General features: G+C 43.9%; 1 protein-coding gene across 1 annotated transcript in view; it reads left to right on the forward strand.

Moving 5' to 3' along the window:
* Positions 1-3,737: 3,737 nt before the first annotated feature.
* The window catches only part of LOC126419485 (odorant receptor 43a-like), a 58,530-nt gene continuing 38,025 nt past the window's right edge, over positions 3,738-24,242 (forward strand). The window contains exon 1 of the mRNA XM_050086673.1: positions 3,738-4,486. Coding sequence (XP_049942630.1) covers positions 3,738-4,486 — 749 coding nt within the window. The remainder of the gene's footprint in view (positions 4,487-24,242) is intronic.

Raw genomic sequence — 24,242 nt, forward strand, 5'->3', positions numbered from 1 at the left:
CATTTTTTAATGTACCACCAAAATATCAATTTCCCATCATTTCTAAGGTTCGGGGTGGGGAAAGGAAGAAGCGTAACTGAAGGGACCTATGTGTCACCTGTGGAAAGCCAATGATGTCATCAAGGGGTGGGGGTCATTAATTCTTCAATTAATTAATTTAGATAGTTAATTTGATACAAGAAGTGGGCCAGAACATGATTCGCCCTACTGTTTGAGCTGCACATACTCATCGAAAACTTCAGTGCCGATTTTAGTTGTGAAAATGCCTTGGTGCGTCGAAGGAAGTATGTTACAGAGAGACATCTGTAAAGCACATCACTGTTAAACCCTATAACGGCAGGTATGTAAACAGGATGTCTGCATCACCCTACTGCGGAAGGCAGACTGCCATTTGAACTGTCTGAGCATTCCCCCGGTACCAATTCAAACTTCAATATGTTACGTAGTAACAGTTCCTATGCTCTCAAATTCGTGATTTGCGCACAGGGAGACTAACACCACATCGTAATTTTTGTCTGTCGAAGCATGGATATATCACTGGTTTTTAAAATGTCTGTGTTTATACAGTCTCTGTATGTCCTCAATACAGTGTTCTTCTCACATCCATGCATGTCTGTAGAATTAGACGCTACCACTGACAATTACAGCTGTCGTAAACATTACGCAATAGACATGCATTCTGGTACTACGCATTGACAAGAGCTGTTTATGGCATATGAAAATTTGTGCCAGACCAGGTATCGAACCCTGCTTCCCGCTTTTCTAAAGCGGTCGCCATAAACCCTTCGGCAATCCGAGTGTGCCTCCAGGACGAATCAAACTTCGATGCCTCCCGTAGTCACAAATCCTTATGCTCGCACAAATTGTGATTTCTGTCAAGGAAGACAATTACCATACCGTCATTTTTGCCCACCGAGGCATGGATGTTCAGAATAAAATGTCATTCTTACGTGCATGCATGTGTGAAGGGTACTGTGTCGCGAAGATACAGATGCTGTAGAAACGCAGACATTGTAATTATCAGTTTAGTTTAGGAAACGAAAGACTATTCTCAGGCAGGACGCAGCAAGTTTCTCTAGAAACTGAAACTGTACCTGTTGTGCAGCAGGGGAGCGTAGTAATGCTTTTGCCTTTCAAGTTATATGTCAATGACTTTGACGACAGGCTACTTACAAATCTAACGCTCTTTGCAGCTGATGCAGTTATCACTGAGAAAGTACTCTAAAGTACTCTACAGTAAAAATTGCAGTAATACGCCACTATTATTCGAAAAAATATCAATCATGTGAAGATACTAGCAACTCTCTCTTAATATAGAAGAAAGCGAAGTTGTGCTCTTTACGAAGCGTAATACCATCGTATGTTTTGACTACTGGATCAACTAATATTTCTATGTACTTTAAGAGCTGAAGTACTGTATACGACTGCTTCACTGCATAATATTTGGTTCCAGTGTTTGGTAATACGCACAGTTCTGCTGACCAATCCCTTGGTAACAACCAAGGGCGTACGGTGCAGTGCGTTCAGTTGGTGTCAACCCTCTAGAGAAGCCATTGTAAGACAGAGTCACAAACAACGAGAGTGATTCAAATGGAAAAAAAATTCCCACAAAATTTCAAAAAGTTGTGTTATGGGGTTGATAGGTGGCAGTAACGTTTTCTGACGTTCAGAAAGTGATAGACAGCTGGCAGAAGCGTCCACTACAAGATGTCCATCCCACTGTGAGTATGCACCGCTATTAAGCAGCGGTCTAGTGAGGATGTCGAATCAATCGAAATTCATTGCAGAATGACAGCGCAGTATGGTGATTCTTGTTTTTCATTCTAGAAAAGGTACGAGTGGTACAGGAAGTTTAAAAGCGGCTTAAGTTCTGTGGAGGGTGCCCCAAGACCATAGTGACGGACAAGAACACTACGTTAGTGGAGCAGCTTTTAAGGGAGAACAGAAGAATAACGCTGAATGGAATAGGCAGAAGTTTGAAAATTAGTTTTGGTTCATCGCACAATATAGTTCACAATGTACTGCACTTCAGTAAGGTGTCTGCAAGATAGGTGCCACGTCATTTGACTGTCGAATTCAAAGGCTCTCGCTTCAATGCATGTGAAGAATTTTTCCGTCGTTTCCACTTCCAAATTGACGCATTTCTATGTTAAGTGGTTACAGGTGATGAGACTTGTGACTATCAACAGAAACGAAAAGGTCAAACAGGTTATGGCGCTATAGCTCATCAAGGAAACCAAAAAACTTACGAACTCAACTGTCTGCTGGGAAAGATACGCTCATTCTCATCGGAGATGAAAATGGAGGGATTCTGGAGTACTAGATGGATAGGGGAGCTACAGTAACCAGCAATTCTTACTCAGGCATCCTGAAAGATCAACTTCACCGTGCAGTCAGGGGTAAACGAAGCTGACCTCTGACTTCAGGAGTGTTGCTACTGCATGACAACAACGGACTGCATACAGCCAGTAACGAAATTAAATTTGAGCAGCGATAGGTAGCCGCGCGGTCTGAGGCGCCCTGCCGTGTTTTGCGCGGCTCCCGTCGTCGGAAGTTCGAATCCTCCCTCGGACATAGGTGTGTGTGCTGTATTTAGCGTAAGTTAGTTTAACTTAGATTAAGTAGTGTGTGAGCTTAGGGACCGATGACCTCAGCAGTTTCGTCCCAAAAGACCCAACCACAAATTTCCAAAATTAAATTTGATTGTCTAATACATCCTCCTTTTCACCACATGTCGCTTCTAGTGGTTTTCATCTGTTAGATATATTAAAGGAAGAAATGGGAGGCAGGCGTTTCAGAAGTGACAAAGAGGTGAAAACCGCCGTGCACGATTGGTTGCTTATATGGCCAGAAGAATTCTTTCATCGCGGTGTCTATACACTTCCAAAGCGGTGGAATACGTGCATGCAACGTAAGGGAGACTATGCCGAAAATTACACTTGAGTTTTCTGGTCATCCTTACAATAAACATATTCTAGCAATTCTCAGTTTTTAATTTGAATCACCGCGTTTCTCATGGTACACCACATATTCCCCCTACATCGTGTTCGTATTATCTGCCGTCGCTACGAGGTAAGTATCCTGTGAATTATTAGCTGACCTGCGACATGAATATTTTAATAATTCACAGAACACTTTACTTTTTTTGTAGGTAGCCAACTACTGTCAGTATTTTATTCATATTGATAACGGTCTTGCGTTGACACACAACAAATAAATGTTTCAAGTGTGAGACTAAAATTTTAAACTTAATGGTCACCGTCGATCAGTCTGATAGAAAAGAAAGATGAGAAGTTTCCATAATTTATCTCCATCGACGAATTACGTTTGTTTCGTGTTATATAACTCAGATTGGACCACTTGCAAAAGGACCTAAATAAGTCATCCACAAAATGCTGCAGTGGGTCCTCATAATTCAGAACTTACTTCCACCACTGCAATTTGTAAGATTTTGCAATGACATAGATGTATTTATATATAAATGACAGCCTCACCGTCGAAGTGACAGAAGAGAGTGAGTAAACCACAGAGGCGGTGAGTCGACTTTCTTCAGCTCTGTATCTCACCATGGTTAGCTGACAAGGACAGCTGTCGTCAGAGTGGAGTATTCAAATAGAAAGTAGAGTAATCACCAAACTATCTTAGGTACTCGCTGTTATATTGCTCTGATAAAACATTCAAAGATCGCTAAAATGAACGATAATTTGTCCTGGACAGCCAGTGGCAAATCTGTCCTAATGCTCAACATCCGCCACCTGTGGGTGCTGGGAATTTGGGAGCTGGGTGAAACCAACCTGTTCATACTACAGTCTATCATAGCGGTCGGGATGGGCGCTTTCGTCATCGTGGATCGTGCTGTAGCTGTTTACTTCATCTGGGGGAACTTTGAGTTAACCACGCTTGTTCTGCTCATTACTTTCATCGGCGGCAGTGGCGTCGTGAAAATGGCAGTCTTCGTCCACAACAGACGGCAGTACCACTCCCTGGCTAACCAGCTAGACGAGCTGCTGTCCCTCCAACGTGGGTCCTGCTCAGAGGACCCTAACTTGGCAGCCATTTTAGCATCGTCCCGCCGGAAAGCTGCGCGCCTCACGAAGGGGCTGCTACTGCTCATGCTGTCGCAGACTCTCTTGTGGATCTCGGTGCCGCTCGTAGCCTACCCAGAGGAGAGCCGTCTGCCATTTGTTCAGCACCAGTGGGACCACAACAACAACTTTTATGAGATCTCCTATATCGTACAAAGCCTGTCGGCTGTCTGGGTGAGTCAGATAAGCTTGGGTGTGGACTGCCTGTTCGCAGCCGTCTTGATTCTTGTGGCTGCCCAGCTGGAAATCCTCGTACACCGTCTCTTGAACATCAGAAACGACGTGGACATAGTGTGCAAAGAGACAGCCATTTTGGAGAAGACGGAACTTGACAGCAAATCTGATGAAAACATGTACGACGAATTGCGCCTTTGTATTAAAACTCACCAAGATATCCTAAGGTAAGTCACAGGGCACGATATATCTGATTACAAACACATGCTGACACGTATTTTTTTTTTTTTTCGCTTACGAAATATGTCGAAATTTTTCTTTAACTATTATATTGCTTATTAAATGTTGCAACAAATAGTTTGCCAACTTTCAAAATCATGTTGGCGCTACGTCACATTCATTCCAGCTTATTCCCTCTCTGTCGTTTCTTCATTAATTCTGTGCTATTATTAATATCGTTACTATTACTAGCTTCTTGGAGAAGTCGTCCGTCTGTGGAACTAAGTGAACAGCTATTTGATTTCGTGCTATATACATTCAGTAGTTGTATAGACGGACCACATCTCAAAGAATATCCTAACAATAAACTAGCTTACTTTGGACTGTGCTCGAGAAACCAACCGAAATTGTTTATGACGAATAGTAGTATCATCTTAAGTTGAAGAAGCTCGTATCTAAATACTGTTCCATAAAAATATTTCTCTCGTTCCGAAGGTTTAAATATTGGTAGATATTGTTCCATTGCCAAATTATACTAAGTTATAGACACGACATACACTAAGAACATGCAGATAAGCTGTAATACATTTAAATTTATTCGTCAGGAAATGTCCGATACGTGTACTCTGCCTCCCTACACCTCACTGTAATCGAGATGTTGTTAAATTGTCTCTGGCGCTCAGCAGATAAGTTACTGAATGAAAATATTGAAGTTTTCGCTACGTCAGTAAGATAATTGACTAAATGAATCACCCTGATTATTGCTGAAACAGTCGGAATTGTAACGAATTCTTCTACAGTTTATTCGTGCACACTTCATATGAAATGCCTTTACTATCCAGTACTAGAAGTTACAGTTTGGTACAGAACCTTGTAGCTTTACATTTACATTCTACTTACATTTACCGTATACAAACACATGTACAAAGTAGCTTGTATATTAATAAATAACTAAAAACAAACGGAGGGTGATGTGTTGTTCCAACAAGATAATGCTCGCTCACACACTGCCTATGAAACTCAACGTGTCCTGCAAGACATGCAGCAACTTCCCTGGCCAGCATGATCTCCGGGCTTGTCTCTAATCGAGTACGTGTGGGATATGATAGATAACTAAAAACAAACGAAACAATTTTTAGAGTTTTACAGTTTCATGCGTACATTACTGAACTCGTTTATGTACATAGATATAAGCGTTAGTGGTGCAAATGGTTCAAATGGCTCTGAGCACTATGGGACTCAACTGCTGTGGTCATCAGTCCCCTAGAACTTAGAACTACTTAAACCTAACTAACCTAAGGACATCACACACATCCATGCCCGAGGCAGGATTCGAACCTGCGACCGTAGCAGTCGCACGGTTCCGGACTGCGCGCCTAGAACCGCGAGACCACCGCGGCCGGCATAAGCGTTAGTGATTAGCTGCAACTTTTCTCGTGTGCAACTGAATATGTGTGGCCGGATGACATGTCTACCGTAGCGGCAACAAATTATAAATACAGATAACCAGTCTATCTCACAGTGAAAATTGTGTCAAAATCCCTACAACTGCTCTCGAGATTAGTCTTCACATATAGACAGAAAAAAGCGACAAGGGACTTTATAATATGATCCAGCGCTTCCCACCTATTCTTACGCGTATAACTATTCTGCCGGAAGAAATGTAATTGTACGTCCTTTCATAGGTTTCCAATTCACTCAAAATTTATTACTGGAACTGTGCATATGGAGTACAAGAAATGATTACATTTACGGATCAATAGCACAGGCGGTTCTGAGTTATCAAGTACTGACCCATATTGGAACACCCATATTAGCACGTGGTGTAGCCTGCACGGACAGTAATGCAGGATCTGACTTTGATATCCAGTCGATCCCACAGACGGCCAGTACTGTCCTGGGGGACGTTCACGCCCGCTCGACGTGTTCACTTAATTCTCTGACAGTTGTTTGTTGACAAGTCACACGAGCCACTTGTCGTCCTATCATATCCCACACGTACTCGATTAGAGACAAGCCCGGAGATCATGCTGGCCAGGGAAGTTGCTGCATGTCTTGCAGGACACGTTGAGTTTCATAGGCAGTGTGTGAGCGAGCATTATCTTGTTGGAACAACACATCACCCTCCTTTTGTATGAATGGAAAAAGAAAAGGTTCAGTAACATTCTGCACGTACCGAGCGTTCTTTACCATCCCCTCCAGAAACAAAAATTTTGAACGAGAGTTCTGGCTTATCGCACCCCAGGACATAACGCCTGGAGGTGGGACCAGTATGTCTTGGGCGAATTTAGTATCACGAAGGTAGTAGGATTAATCCACTACGTTACAGGCTCATATCGTTAACGTCGATATGCAGCAGGATTTTAGAACATATATTGTGTTCGAACATTATGAATTACCTCGAAGAAAACTGTCTATTGACACACAGTCAATTTGGGTTTAGAAAACATCGTTTCTATGAAACACAACTATCTCTTTATTCACATGAAGTGTTGAGTGCTATTGACAAGGGATTTCAGATCGATTCCGAATTTCTGGATTCCCGGAAGACTTTTGACACTGTAACACACGAGCGGCTCGTAGTGAAATTACGTGCTTATGGAATATCGTCTCAGTTTTTTGACTGGATTTGCGAGTTCCCGTCAGAGAGGTCACAGTTCGTAGTCATTGACGGAAGTCATCGAGTACAACAAAAGTGATTTCTGGCGTTCCCCAAGGTAGTCTTATAGGCCTTTGCTGTTCCTTATCTATATAAACGATTTTGTAGACAATCGGAGCAGCCGTCTTCGATTGTTTGCAGTTGACGCTGTCGTTTATCGACTAATAAAGTCATCAGAAGATCAAAACAGTCAGAAAAACGATTCAGAAAAGATATCTGAATAGTGCGAAAAGTGGCAGTTGACCATAAATAACGAAACTTCGGTTACACGATCAATCAGTCCAATCTAAGAGCTGTAAATTCCACTAAATACCTAGCTGTTACCATTACGAACAACTTAAATTGGAAGGAACGCATAGAAAATGTTGTAGGGAAGGCTAACCAAAGACTGCGTTTTATTGGCAGGACACTTAGAAAATGTAACAGACCTACTAAGGAGACTGCCTACACTACACTTGTCCGTCCTCTTTTAGAATACCGCTGCGCGGTGTGGGATCGTTACTAGATAGGACTGACGGAGTACATCGGAAAAGTTCAAAGAAAGGCAGCACGTTTTGTATTATGGAGAAACATGGGAGAGAATGTCACAGAAATGATACAGGATTTAGGCTGGAAATCATTAAAGGAAGCGTTTTTCGTTGCGACGGAATCTTCTCACGAAATTACAATCACCAACTTTCTCCTCCATATGCGAAAATATTTTGCTGACACCGACCTATATAGGGAGGAACGATCACCACGATGAAATAAGGGAAATCAGAGCTCGTACGGAATGATGTAGGTGTTCATTCTTTCCGCGCGCTGTACGAGATTGGAATAATAGAGAATTGCGAAGATGGTTCGATGAACCCTCTGTCAGGTACTTCAGTGTGACATGCAGAGTAACCATGAAGATGTAGATGAAGCACTCTACGAGCCAGCGTTCACGTGATCTACGTCGTAAGCGCAAACGACCATCCCTTGCGTACAGTCAGAATCCGCTTACATCGCTGAAGGCCACGGCGCACCATTCCAAGTGATGCTCTGACGGCGCCAGCCGAGCCGTGCATGTCGGTGCCGTGGCGTGAGTGGAAGATGGGCTAGAGGGGTGGGTACAGAAATGGCTCTGAGCACCACGGGACTTAACATCTGAATTCATCACTCCCCTAGAACTTAGGACTACTTAAACCTAACCAACCTAAGGACATCACACACATCCATGCCCGCGGCAGGATTCGAACCTGCGACCGTAGCGGTCGCGCGGTTCCAGACTGAAGCGCCTAGAGCCGCTCGGCCACAGAGGGGTGGGTGCCCGTAGTCCCACTGCTAATAAGCGGTTCACAACTGCTTCTGTTCACACCTCTGGCCTCACAAGCCCTCTTACCTGTGCTGTGGTAGCTGTACGATATAGCAATGATGCCCATACGATACGACGATCCTGGCGGGCGTCTGTGGTGGGTAGGCGTCCACAACCTCTTCTACGGGCGTGAGAAAATTCCCCTGAACTCTGATACCAGCACCGTTGCACAACTCACGCAGCACGTCCAACTCCAGTGGCAGGTCTCCCAAAGAACCGTCTAGAGACTCGGAAGGTCAGACTCCACAGTTTGACCCCTTTCAAATTTGCTCACTTGGTTGTAGAGAGCACGAGTGCGTCTCCGTGGCATGGCTGCGTCCTTGCTTCATACGTTTGCACCAAACTAGTTCTCCTGTTAGTGAGCATTCCCTGTTAAAGGGTAGACACAGATGGTGCTCTGATAGCTATGCCACTACACTATCTCTTGGCGGGCGACGTTGAAATCATTATCACTACGTCCACTATATCCCAGGCATAGGCGGTCATCGGATTAAAGTCGACGTCATCTTTGCAGGAGGACTAATTTCTTTCGGCAGTGTATTTGTCTGGCGTAGAGGCAGCTTTGAAGGGGCTCTACGTGGAATTATGAATAACTATCAGTGAACTACTTGAGGTATCTGAGTATCATCGCTTTCATATAACTTAAACGATTTAAGCAGCATGGACCTCTTGCCTGGTGGCTGCTGCGCCGAAAAGTGTGAGCACTCTTTCAGACGGCAACCCACTAAGGGTGTGACCCTTTCATCAAAGGCACCGCGGTCGATCATTTGTCGACAAGGAAGACTGTGCCCCTCCATCGGATGAATCAAAATCTGTACAGTAGTATCTCAGAGAAGCCTTCATATGCAGACATAAAAACGTATTCAGGGACTGTTATTCACCAAATCTCAGTAAATATGCATCAAATATTTATATATACACCAACCTCTCTTGTCTGGAACCGCGAGACCGCTACGGTCGCAGGTTCGAATTCTGCCTCGGGGATGGATGTGTGTGATGTCCTTATTTTAGTTAGGTTTAACTAGTTCTAAGTTCTAGGGGCTAATGACCTCAGAAGTTGAGTCCCATAGTGCTCAGAGCCATTTGAACCAACACCAACCCCCCTCGTTAGTCAATGTCTCTATTCGAGAAACCGTATCAAAATCCCTACTACACTCCTGGAAATGGAAAAAAGAACACATTGACACCGGTGTGTCAGACCCACCATACCTGCTCCGGACACTGCAAGAGGGCTGTACAAGCAGTGATCACACGCACGGCATAGCGGACACACCAGGAGCCGCGGTGTTGGCCGTCGAATGGCGCTAGCTGCGCAGCATTTGTGCACCGCCGCCGTCAGTGTCAGCCAGTTTGCCGTGGCATACGGAGCTCCATCGCAGTCTTTAACACTGGTAGCATGCCGCGACAGCGTGGACGTGAACCGTATGTGCAGTTGACGGACTTTGAGCGAGGGCGTATAGTAGGCATGCGGGAGGGGCGTGAGGTCTCCACAGTACATCGATGTTGTCGCCAGTGGTCGGCGGAAGGTGCACGTGCCCGTCGACCTGGGACCAGACCGCAGCGACGCACGGATGCACGCCAAGACCGTAGGATCCTACGCAGTGCCGTAGGGGACCGCACCGCCACTTCCCAGCAAATTAGGGACACTGTTGCTCCTGGGGTATCGGCGAGGACCATTCGCAACCGTCTCCATGAAGCTGGGCTACGGTCCCGCACACCGTTAGGCCGTCTTCCGCTCACGCCCCAACATCGTGCAGCCCGCCTCCAGTGGTGTCGCGACAGGCGTGAATGGAGGGACGAATGGAGACGTGTCGTCTTCAGCGATGAGAGTCGCTTCTGCCTTGGTGCCAATGATGGTCGTATGCGTGTTTGGCGCCGTGCAGGTGAGCGCCACAATCAGGACTGCATACGACCGAGGCACACAGGGCCAACACCCGGCATCGTGGTGTGGGGAGCGATCTCCTACACTGGCCGTACACCACTGGTGATCGTCGAGGGGACACTGAATAGTGCACGGTACATCCAAACCGTCATCGAACCCATAGTTCTACCATTCCTAGACCGGCAAAGGAACTTGCTGTTCCAACAGGACAATGCACGTCCGCATGTATCCCGTGCCACCCAACGTGCTCTAGAAGGTGTAAGTCAACTACCCTGGCCAGCAAGATCTCCGGATCTGTCCCCCACTGAGCATGTTTGGGACTGGATGAAGCGTCGTCTCATGCGGTCTGGACGTCCAGCACGAACGCTGGTCCAACTGAGGCGCCAGGTGGAAATGGCATGGCAAGCCGTTCCACAGGACTACGTCCAGCATCTCTACGATCGTCTCCATGGGAGAATAGCAGCCTGCATTGCTGCGAAAGGTGGATATACACTGTACTAGTGCCGCCATTGTGCATGCTCTGTTGCCTGGGTCTATGTGCCTGTGGTTCTGGCAGTGTGATCATGTGATGTATCTGACCCCAGGAATGTGTCAATAAAGTTTCCCCTTCCTGGGACAATGAATTCACGGTGTTCTTATTTCAATTTCCAGGAGTGTAGTTCCTGCGGTTAGCCTCGAAGTATAAGTATAAAAGGACTGCGTGGAACTTAGATTTACAACACATATAGAAGGAGGATTTTCGTATAAACACTTTCGCGTGGTTTGTCGTCCCGTGGTGAGTGTTCTGATTCGACGTCATATCGACGAATTGCGTTTTCTTAGCCAGTTATCCAACAGACAAAATGGAATCCAAAACACGTTTTGTTTGTGGTGAATCTCTATATTATTGAGAGGTGATTGCTACATAAAAGACAGACAAGAAATTCGTTTCCCACCTAAGATACGTCCCGTGATGTATCCGTTATCAAGCAAGCGCCTTACCATAGCCCACTTCGTTTTCTTTTCTTTTTTCTTGTGGGAGGCGGGGGTTGGGGAACTTCCTTCTTCCCCTTCAGCCACGTCTTGCGCTCTCCAAATTCGCCTTCTTTTGCGTCGGCATCAACTATCTTGAAATGAAAATAACTTTACCATGAAATGTTTTATTCGCCTTGAATTTGGAGCATTTTCTATTGCGCATCTTCTAATCCTCACAGTAGGAAATTAAAGATTGGTGTGAGATAAACATAAATTGTAACTCAACTCTCTTCACAGAATACAAGAAAATGTCATCCTCCTGATTTAAAAAAATTGTGGGAAAGAATCATGCACTATAAAACGAATAGGATTGCTTTCCTTTCTTGTGTCATCTAGTTTTCTTTTTTAAATAATACTAAACTCTGTTAGTTTCATTCGCAGTGATTAACTTATCCATGTTCTTCTGCACATTATTGTTATCCAAATGAATGAGAAAAAGTAATTGACATGTAACCAAAAAGGCACACTGTTCCATAACGCAACACAATGGTGATTCTACCTCACGTGTTGTGTATTTCAAAAAAATTACATGTGTCTTCTTACATTTTTTCGTCTCGGATAATTTGTGATTCTGCGTGGTAAGATATACCAAAAAACCTTCCTTACATTTGGCATCTCCTGTGAGGATCCAATGAATAGAATGTAGCTTATACCAACTGTAGGCATTCCTTTTCGTTTTCGGGTATTCAGCTTCATCTGTGTGTAAAAGGTCTGCTGGTGTGACACTGGTGCTATCTTAAAGATGCAATCTAACTTCTGCGTAATAGTTTGCCAGATGTCCTACACTTTATCACAAATTAATGTGTGTTCCTCAGTATCTATTCAAATACAGGAAGCATACAGAGAGGGCCCTGTTAGGTGGATGGAGTGAAATTTGGAGTTGGTAGGTGTTTTTCTGTTCACAGCCTTGTACCAAGACGCTTTCACATGCGAAGGTAAGTTCCAGTACTAATGTTTTTTCCAAATATTCTTCCTGTCGTAGTGAGGGTATGTCTGCTCTGTCACATTCCTGTTCTTATACTCTCTTAATTTCAATCTTTAACTTTTGCCACACTTTTAGCAGTGAGTGCCATTTGGATACAACTAAATTATATTAAAAATTACTTGAAATGATAAAAACGGTTTGGAATGTGCTGCACATGTAAGGGCGTATTCACATTAATAGGAGTGATCTCATTCAGTAAATGGGGTGTTAAACTATTGGGCTTGAAGGTGTTACACAAGTATACAATTGCGATTTAACACTGACGTCAGTGAGGTATAGCCCTCCGTTTTCTACCGAAAGAGATAGGCTGCCGAATTTTACTGTGAAATTATTGCCGCAGCTCATGTAGCGTCCCAATGCTGACATTATTCTCATATATATGTCCTTTGGTATTGGTAACAACTGGGCCACATAGTTCATTTATGATATTATGTGTATATTTGCCAGTCCTGCTCTCTGAACATCGTGCAGGTTTCTGAAGCGTGTGCCTGGACTGCAATATGCAGCCAGATGTTCTTGTAGCTGGCCAAGATGGTGTTTGTTATGTTACACCTATACTCGATTACTAATGTATGCGTGTGGGAGACCACTTTTACTTCCTCAGTGCTTTGCCCGAGAAGTCATCGCCCTATATTCATTATCCTTGATTTTGCCTACTTGCACCTGACCCTATTTCGTATGTGCGTATAATGTGTATTGCGACCTGTATGTCGTTTACGTTTGTTATTACAAACTTACATCGTCGGCGTATCCCTTGCAGACTCGCCCGTGTAATCCTCGAAGCTAATGCTGCAGAGTGACGAGCAGAGGTTTAATAGCGATGGAAGGAACACAAGGCCATCGAAATCGGGCAGCAATGCACCCCTGAACTATTCAAATCATAGCTCCTCGACAACTGACCGTTGATCATAATTCTTGATGACTCGTTCTTAATTATTCTACGTAACATTTTAATAAAGCATAGCGAAAACCTCAAGGCGCTCGTTGTTTCTAGGAGATATCGATGGTTGACCATGTCAAAAAACTTTTCAAAGTCAAGTGACTTTATTGTATATCCAATTTCAAGAGCTTCCACTGTAGCTGTAATGCCTATATAACAATACATAGGATCGATATATCCTTGCCTCTACTTGTTTAATCGGCTCGTTTGCCCTCATGTATCATTCTTTTGAGACTACGTGCTATGATGCCGGCAATTATTTTGTAGTCACTGCTAAGCTGTGCGATGTGTCATAGGTGCCCGCATCTCGTGGTCGTGCGGTAGCGTTCTTGCTTCCCACGCCCGGGTTCCCGGGTTCGATTCCCGGCGGGGTCAGGGATTTTCTCTGCCTCGTGATGGCTGGGTGTTGTGTGATGTCCTTAGGTTAGTTAGGTTTAAGTAGTTCTAAGTTCTAGGGGACTGATGACCTAAGATGTTAAGTCCCATAGTGCTCAGAGCCATTTGAACCATTTGTGTCATAGGTTTCCAAGAGACACTCTGTGGGTGTCTTGGAATGAGTACAACCGTTTCTTCCATGTAGTCTTTCTGGATTTCGAGTCAAGTCTCGTAAGTTCGTTATATATTTGTAACAATTTACGTGTCAGTGGGGCCTAGAAGACCTGGAAAACTCTGCAGGTTTGCCATCTTGATCAGGCGATTTCTTTTCCGGACTAAATGCTATTGCGGTATGTGTATCACCTTCATCTATCTCCTCTGTAAGAATGTGAGACTCTATAATGAAAAGTTTCCCGTGAAAATTTCTGCACAGTTTTTCTGCCTGTGCGTTGTTATCAATAGCACTCTGGGACATAATTTGTGCAAAATGTCTATATATTTCTTCTTTAATTTTATGTTGGGTGGTTAAAACGGTTCCATTTTCGCTTGTGTAAAAATTTTCGCTTGCACCCTGTTTCTTTCGCGTGCAACGTAAGAAACCGATGCTTTTTCGTGGAAAACGGTGTCCTGTCTTCTCAACTAAACTTCGTGTTCTCGTAAATGTTTGCGCTTCAGAGCTAAAATTTTTGATTTTATGTTCTTGATCTGGATATATAGTTTCCAGTGGCCGTTGCATCTAGTTTGTAGCGATCTCTCGGACACTGATAAAAAAATGCAACCGTTTTCTTATACCAGAAAGTTTTTTCGCGCGAATAATCAATTACCGCTTTTCATAGTTTCGGTTAAGCTTATTGAATTCACCATGTCAAAGCAAAGTTATAAGAAGTAAACTTCCTCTCATATTTCCTCCTTGCTAGGAAGTTCGCGACCTGCGGCATCCTGCAGATACCCGTCATTTAATGCCCATGTCCCTGCAGTCAACGGCTTTCTGGCGTTCCATATCTAATGTGGATATGTAACTAGCATGGTTGGAAAAGCTTACGGCCCACACCTCGGTTGGAATCATTCAGTTTTTCAAGTTGCTAGACACGTAGATCTTCTCAAGTGGCTCACTGAAGTGTTCGAAATGAAAATAAAGTCAGGCACGTCGTCGTTTTTAATCACTCACATATAATATAGTCCAAACTCTTTGACTATGTATGCTATCTCAATGGACGCGCTAAAACTGGAGTCTTGGTCTTTCTGATTTAAAACACGGTTAAAGTCTCCCGAAATTATGATGCTGTCGTGGCGCACACCAAACAGATGAGTAATTTCCTGTTTGAGAAACTGCTCTGTCGCGTCGGGTACTGCTTCCTTGCGGTGCGTAGATATTGATAATACTCGTGTTACGGAACGTGCAAGCAATTCCTCTACTACTAGGAAGTGTTCCAACGTCATTAACGACAATTCCTTCTTTCGTTAGTATCGCTGACCCTAGTTCACTTCAATTCCCAGAGTTAAAAATAGCATTATACCCATTTACTCTTGAACCAAGCATAGTCGATATCGACTGCATATAAAAAATCGTTCAGGCTATTTAACTTACGTGAACGGAAAATACCATTTATATTCAAGTTTGCAGTTCGGTAGGCTTGAAGAAGAGGCGCATAATTTTTTGTGCATTGTTGATGCCAGCTATGCTTTGCCAGTTTTAGTATGTATCTGACATATGATGACTTCCCATTGTCTCTTCCTTTAGCGTCAATCATTCCCTGTCCTACAGATCCTTAGTAGAGTCAATCTTTGCTTCCTCCGTAGGTGTCGACATTTCGTTCATATGGAGATGATGGAGCTAGCTGCCGCTTAGAAGGGCCTTGTTTCCCATGAATGAGACGCTCTGTTGCCTCAGTAGATGGTGGTTTTGGACACTGCACTTCATTTTTCCCCTGGAACTGTGTAAAGGCTCTATCGTTTTTCGGTATACAGAAGAAAGATAAACTGACAATGGAAACCTGTGTCCATTACCGCCATCCACCAAGGCAACAGTCTATCTTATTCATAGGAGAAAACCGAGCGAGGTGGCGCAGTGATTACCACACTGGACTCACGTTCGGGAGGACGATGGTCCAAACCCGCGTCAGGTCATCCCGAATTAGATATTCCGTGATTTCCCTAGATCGCTTCAAGCAAATTCCGGGAAGGGTCCTTTGAAAGGGCATAGCCGATTTCCTTCCCGATCCTCCCCTAATCCGAGCTTGAGCTACGTCTCTAATGACCTCGACGTCGACGGGATGTTAAACTCTAATGTCCTCCTCCACCTCCTCACGGGAGTAAGGGCTTGTCCACGAAGCAGCGGGCTTCATCTTCCCCACTAGCAGTCACGGCAGTCAGTCGCGGTCACTGCATAACAAGCAACATTCCGAGACGTTCCTCCTATGATTCATTAGCGTAGAAAGGCACGTCCGCGGCCGAAGGGGTGGTCTAATTGCAGGCGCCAGCGCCTACAGCTTCAGCTCTCTGTAGCATCGTTGGAGGGCTTTTACGGACACTGATTGCTCTCCTAGAATTGTTTTTCAACACACTCTCTAAAGCTATTCGAAGCTCGTCACGACATTTCTGGAACACCCTGTGTTAGTCAGGCACAGCGATATCTAATAGTCCATACTACTATTGCGCCACATCATGTACACACACTATTTACAAATAAACTCTCATCTACTCTCAATAACTCAAGTGAATACTGTGCTACCGGGAGGGTTCGGATCATATCGTCACAGATGAACTGTCTGTCAACATGACATGATAGACCCACATTCAGCTGTGATGCACTGTGTACCCCCTTGTCTCTCAGTCGAACCACCACCTAGCGGCCCATATGCTGAGGTCGAGACGGAGAACTACTGACACCACCGAGCAGACACTCCTTCTAATCACTGACTGAAAGTTATTGAGTTCACACGATACACAGCCTTATCCCGACTTTGGTTGAAATTTTGTTTGTTTATGGTACGTATAAACTTTCTATGTAAGCCCCACGAACTTGCCTTTGTGTACGTCTGCATACAATAGCAATCCCCACTGAGAATTCTGTGTTCGAAAAAGAGTAGCATGTCAACATCTTTCGACAGTTAGATGCTGACACATGTTTTTTTATCCACTGTGTCCCACGAAAGCCCTGATGTGGTGTAATAGAAGGCTGTGTCCAGTGTGTATATATGCGCTCACCCTGGAATTTCTCAAAATTATCTGCAAGCCGGTGTAAGTCTGCATTCAGGTATATTCTAGCATACTCCCATACATCAGGAATGTTGAAATCCTGCCAAACATTGACTGCATGCCTGTATCCACCATCAATTGTGTCTGTGCCTGTAAGTTTACTGGAGATTGTGTCTATGCCTGGCAATAGCTTTCCATCGAGTCTCATCTTCGAATCCAGGTACTTTTCACAAGCCGAACTTTGCATCATATGAATATGTATCTGCTATGACATCCACGTTCTCCTGACAATTGTTTCAGAAAGTTTTTGAAGAAACACATGCATAAAACGTAGCGTATCCAGGAAACAGAGCGTTATTCTCAATGCGGTACGCTCGAAAAGTGAAATATATGCTTTGAAAGTGTCACATGCGACCCTGATTTTTTTCATTTTCAGCCCTAAATTATCCCTAGTTATGAAAAAGGAAGTAAGAAACATACTTTCTCAAATTATGGAAGAGAACAGGTAAGTCTTATGGTAGTTGGTATTTCAAGTCGCACCCATTTTCTGCTGAACCAGAGATCTTCCCGCTTGATGACAGTGGTCTCTTCACGGAGTTTCCAATTTTGCTACACAATAGCAGCCAATACAGATGACAGTCAACTGCCTCCTCATAATAAGGCATTCTCCAGCAAATTAATTATGGAAATGTTGTGATAAAGTGGATCAACATGTCATATAAGATCTTCAAGGTTAGTGAGCAACCATTCCACTGCATTATGTTCAATAGATGACACGAGGTATTCCACAGTGGTATCATACGAGCATACAATTTTGTGTGCTACCACATATGGCACATGCTGTTCTGTGAAGGTTATATGGGAGGCAATGTGGTCATCTTCACAGGATTCTACAAGGCGTAGGAAGCATTGGAAACCCACATATACAACAAAGGGACATCCCTACTGCTGGTGTGCATTCTCAAACTTTAAGAAGTTGTTTGTTTCAGAAGGCACTTTCCACATGTACCTGTTCCTGACTGGAGCAATGAGTTAGATGCTTTTCTAAATACTTCTGCATACAGAATCGGTTGAGGCTTCTGACAAAAATGCGTTGGAATGCTATATTTTGACAACTGGAATAAAAATTGGCGAGGCATATTTTTAATCGAGAAGTAGTGTTGTGTCTCAGCCTCAGAGAATAACAACGAATTTGTTACTTTTGAGGAGCAGTCCATCTACTTTACGCTGTCGATCTTTGTTTTTATTTTGCACTGTGTGCTCTTCAACTTCTTTCGGCTTTCTATCGCATAGTTCTAGGCCACTTATGTTTTACCTGTTTGTTCAGCACAGTGTGTTCTTTATCATCTTTTGACTTTATGACATATACCTCCAAATCCTGATTCTTCATATCAAATTTGGTAGGGGAACGTGATATCTTGTAATGCTCCCAAACATTAAATATGTGGTACATTGATGTATGATCTATATACATCGGGCACTTTCTATTGCAAGCTAGATATCGTTATATAAAGTAAAAATCACCAGCAGTAATTTGGACATTAAAGGATGTCTGATTAGTGGAGGTATCCTTTGGAAGAAAGAAAAGGCTGCACCCACATTTACTGAATCATACACAAGGGAGTACTTATAGAGTACATGGCTGAGTGCCTTACCGGATCCTCTTCCCTGGAATTCAGATTAATGGTCGATTATGACACTCATGATACTAGTTCTGAAGAAATGTTCAACTGAGTGCCCCACATGTAGACAATGCTTTTTTGCTCCACATCACTACCTTCTTTCGTTGAATGTGTGACGTAATGACATAGACCTACACTTCATTTAATGGGAGGATACCACTGGCTGTTGACGATTCTGAGAATCACACATTCCAGATTAGTTTGAAATGCATTAAGGATAGAGGCAGGGTCTTGGTAGCATTAGGCTTTTCTGTGTGTGCATGTGAGATCTACCACCCCAAAGCGCCTGCAACCACAGAGAAGTTCAAGCCCGGCTTATGCCTGACCTGTTACTCTTTAACAGGGCAGGCCGCTTTTCCATAATCTACATGTCGATACACAATAATATTTGTGCTATAATTGCTTACAGTACCAGAGTTCTTTAGCACCCAACGGGGATGGAATTGACACACCAGGCCAGCAAGAATCTACAAAGCTACTGCGAAATCACTTGTTCCTCTTCTTTTTGTTCCACTCGTCAAACGAGGAAAAAACCTCCTATTAACATACACTACTGGCCATTAAAATTGCTACACCAAGACCAAATGCAGATGATAAACGGGTATTCATTGGACAAATATATTATACTAGAACTCACATGTGATTACATTTTCACGCAATTTGGGTGCATAGGTCCTGAGAAATCAGTACCCAGAACAACCACCTATGGCCGTAATAACGGCCTTGGTACGCCTGGGCATTGAGTCAAACTCAGCTTGGATGGCGTGTACAGGTACAGATGCCCATGCAACTTCAACACGATACATTACGAGTAGTAACTGGCGTATTGTGACGAGTCAGTTGCTCGGCCACCATTCACCAGACGCTTTCAGTTGGTGAGAGATCTGGAGAATGTGCTGGCCAGGGCAGGAGTCGAACATTTTCTGTATCCAGAAAGGCCCGTACAGGACCTGCAACAAGCGGTCGTGCATTAACCTGCTGAAATATATGGTTTCGCAGGGATCGAATGAGGAGTAGAGCCACGGTCGTAACACATATGAAATGTAACGTCCACTGTTCAAAGTGCTGTCAATGCGGACAAGAGGTGACCGCAACGTGTAATCAATGGCACCCCATACCATCACGCCGGGTGATACGCCAGTATGGCGATGACTAATACACGCTTCCAATGTGCGTTAGCCGCGATGTCGCCAAACACGGATGCGACCATCATGATGCTGTAAACTGAACCTGGATTCATCCAAAAAAATGACATTTTGCCATTCGTGCACCTAGGTTCGTCGTTGAGTAACACCATCGCAGGCGCTCCTGTCTGTGATGCAGCGTCAAGGGTAACCGCAGCCATGGTCTCCGAGCTGATAGTCCATGCTGCTGCAAACGTCGTCGAACTGTCCGTGCAGATAGTTGTTGTCTTGCAAACGTCCCCATCTGTTGAGTCAGGGATTGAGACGTGGCTGCACGATCCGTTACAGCCATGCAGATAAGATGCCTGTCATCTCGACTGCTAGTGATACGAGGCTCTTGGGATCGAGCACGGCGTTCCGTATTACCCTCCTGAACCCACCTATTCCATATTCTGCTAACAGTCATTGGATCTCGACCAACGCGAGCAGCAGTGTCGCAATAAGATAAACCGCAATTCGCGATACGTTACAATCCGACCTTTATCAAAGTCGGAAACGTGATGGTACGCATTTCTCTTCCTTACACGAGGCATCACAACAACGTTTTACCAGGCAACGCCGGTCAACTGCTGTTTGTGTATGAGAAATCTGTTGGATACTTTCCTCATGTCAGCACGTTGTAGGTGTCGCCACCGGCGCCATCCTTGTGTGAATGCTCTGAAAAGCTAATCATTTTCATATCACAGCATCTTCTTCCTGTCGATTAAATTTTGCGTCTGTAGCACGTCATCTTCGTGGTGTATCAATTTTAATGGCCAGTAGTGTACAGTGCTGATTGCAGCCCTTACATGCGCTAAACAACACATTGACTGCAGTGGTTGTGATGTGCTGACTTCAGGCAATTTAAAAAATACACTTTTATTCATACTGATTCATACAAAATGTCACTCCATGACCACATGAGAACGATGACATACATTTGTAGTGTCTCATATGTTAATCAGAAAAAAACAGTCCAACAATGGGTGTCAAAACTTTGTATACACTCTAAAGCTACAAAATGCATGTAACAGATTGAAATAATAAATGAGACACTGGCTTTATCCTATTGTTAATACGCATTGCCTAAATGTGCTATTTTTGTATGTGCATGTGTTGATTACTCTCTTCGGTTCCCCACTGTCCACTGTATTTTAGGGATAGAGTCAGGGGTAGCGTTCAGAGGTGAATCTACCCTGTGTTTGATCTGAGGAAGCTTTTGAGCTGGATCCACCAGTGTTACAACTGTGATAGTCCAGAGGTGGGTGCTCTCCACATTCAGTCTGAGGTAGCTACTGGAGAGGGATCCACCCATGTTACGTCCGAGGTAGGTCCAGAGATGGATACATCGGCGATAGGTCCGAGGGGTATGGTCTGGGAGCCCCTGCACGAGATACAGAAACATGCACACACAGAGTAATTGGGCTATATGTGTTCACAATAGAAGAAAGACAGTTCGTCAAGCATTATCAGTTTCAACTGTTACACAGATACATCCTAGATCTCCAGATCACACTGACCAGCCAGAAAAGTATGACTAACCACCTAATAGCCAGGATGTCCAACTCTGACACGGATAACAGTGGTGATGCATCATGTCATGGAAGCAATGAGGCCCTGATAGGTCGCTGGAGGGAGTGGGCACCACATCTGGACACACATTTCACTTAATTCTCATAAATTATGGAGAGGGGGCAATGATCCTTTGATGCCCCATTCGATCAGATCCGAGATGTGGTTTCAGATCTGGCTGGTTGAGGGAGGGGGGGGGGGGCAGCACATCACCTGGAACTCGCCCTGTGTTGCCTGACCCACTCCATCGGACTCTTGGTCTTTTGATAAGGTGCATTGTCTTGCTGAAAAATGCCCCTGTGATCGGGAAACATTATATCATGAAGGGGTGTATGAGATCGGAAACCAGTGTATGATTGTCCTTGGCCATCATGGTGCCTTCCACTGCTTTCACTGGCCCCATGGATGTCCATGTGAATGTTCCCCAGAGCTTAATGGAGCCGCTGTCAGCTTGTCTCTGCCCTAAGTTTGGTTGGCAAGGAGCCGTTTCCCTGGAAGATGATGGATTCGAGCCATCCCATCGGCAAGGTTAAAGTTATTGGGATTTTTCAGATCATGCAATGATTTGCCATTGTGCCAAGGTCCAGTGCTGATGGCCATGTGCCCATTTCAGTCGTAGTTGGCGATGACATTGGGTTAACATTGATACACGCATGGCTTGTCAACTGAGGGGACACATCGTCAGGAGTGTTCAGTGCACTATGTGGTGAGACACACTTGTACTCTGCCCATCATTTAAGTCTGATATTAGTTCCACCACAGTTGCCGCCTGTCCAGCTTTACCAGTCTGCCCAGACTACGACATCTGATATCGGTAACAAGATGTGGTCACCCAACCCCACGGTGTCAGGATGTGATTTCTCCTTGGTTTGGCCATGTGTTTAAGACTGCACGTCAGCACTCCTTCAACACGCGGCAAGTCGTGTATTTTCTGAAACGCTCATGCCAAGCTTCCAGGCCATCAAAATCTGCCCTCGACAAACAAAGATAGATCCCTCTCTTTCCCAATTCTACACATGGACAGCGCACTCACTGGCTGTACATGCACTGTGCGAGTGTCTGACTAGCAGTCATTCTTCGCCAGGTGACGCTTCTATCGCCTGAATGGGTCATAATGTTCTGGATGATCAGTGTATATTATACCGATAACAGAAGTCACCGAGCGTTCTCAACGCCATGTGACACGTACCTTGCAGTTTCGGATCGTATATACGAAGCTTTGGCAACAGTAGTTGAACTACACTGTGTGTTATTAATGTAGGAGAAAGTCAAAACAGATGTCATCATTCTTAGGTGTCTAAGAACCAATATTTTGTAAGAATCAGAAGGTGTAGAACAGATATCTAAAGACAGCGTTCCTAAACCACAGCAATCCATGTGTGGCTTAGCGTATATAAAGGTTCATTGAAGTTTGTTTCTCGGTTGAGATTTGGAAAAGGAAGAACAGAAATAAGTGACCTGGGAACCACTTCGGGGATTTTTTCTCACTTGGTGGGTTAATCCGAATCCATGTTAGATGCTAAAAAACCTGGTAAGACAAGAAATAAAAGCACAAAAATAATTGTGAATTTAGACATAAAATATGGAAAACAACATTAGAAAGCATTAAAATATTGGAAATATAGAGAAATGTGGAACAAATTTCACTAAAAGCGTTAGAGCAATGGTGAAAGACCAATCTGACTCATCTTCAGAGGCTGCAAGTGCAATCGAATTGAAGACATTGCTCGAATATATTTCAGTCGGTAGCTGCGGACAGAAGTGCACCTTTTCGACTAAAGCATGTCAGACAGTACCTTAGAAGTTCTAGTGGGGGTAATAGGCACTTCAGAAACTGATTAATGGTTCATACTTGGTGAACCAAAACCATTAACAGGTGAATTTTGTGACGGTAAGTAAACGTTTCTTCTCTCTCAGTATGTTTGAATAATAATGATAATAATTATGGTATCCAAGGTGTTGCCTTTTATGTGTAGAATTTGTCAGGGTGGTTGCGGGAATGGGGGTGGATGAAGGAAAGCCCAATGATCGTGCACTCACAGATTATATCCAGTCGTTATGGTATAATTAAAGTTGACACACTGCCCCTACCATCTCCGTGAGAAATCCGACTGAATGATCAGTACCAAGCTGTGGCATCTTTTTCCAAATGGGTTATGGGGAAAGAGACAGATACCTAAGTTGTAGTAGTAAATTACTTTTTTGTCATCGACAATAATAATTTTCCACGCTTGAATGTATTGCTTATGTGATTTATTTCCTACTATTTTGATGGTGCATAAATCAGAAATCCAGACGCCGAGTGTCGACTCAGCAGGCACACCATTTGTTTATAAATCGCTTGTGAGGAATGGCGCCGAAAGCCTTCTGGAAATCTAAAAATCTGGAGCCAGTTAACTTCCGCCATCGATAGCAGTCAGTTCGTGAGGTTAAGGAGCTGGCTGTTTTTCACAAGAATGATATTTTCTAAATCAGTGTTGGCCATTCGTCAATGCGTGTTTGTCATCGAGGTAATTCATAATGTTTGAAAACAGTATATTCTCCAAAAGCCTACCGTAAATCGACGTCAGTGACGTAGGACTCTAATTGAGCGAATTACTCCTATACCACTACTTCTTTCCTGAATATTGGTGTGTCTGTGCAACTACCCAGTGTGTAGGTACGGATCTTTCATCGAGTGATAAGATTGTGAAAAGGGTATCTATGGAAAATTGGTGAAAAATGTAGAAATTTTTTGCCACCAGATAGACCTGTAGCACCTTACAAATATTGTCTCCAGTTTTCAGAGTTTCATCTGTGCCACAAAGGATATAAAAGTTACCTTGTTTCAACCAAAATGCTGTGCCACACCAACTTTTCTACATGACCCTGTCCTTGCTTTCGATATTTTTTTACTTTCTGCGATAAGGGAAAAATTTTGTAGAGTATATGATTCTACGAGCCCATTTACGATGCGAC

This window comes from Schistocerca serialis, chromosome 9 (genome assembly GCF_023864345.2).
Source record: "Schistocerca serialis cubense isolate TAMUIC-IGC-003099 chromosome 9, iqSchSeri2.2, whole genome shotgun sequence".
Classification (NCBI taxonomy): Eukaryota; Metazoa; Arthropoda; class Insecta; order Orthoptera; family Acrididae; genus Schistocerca; species Schistocerca serialis.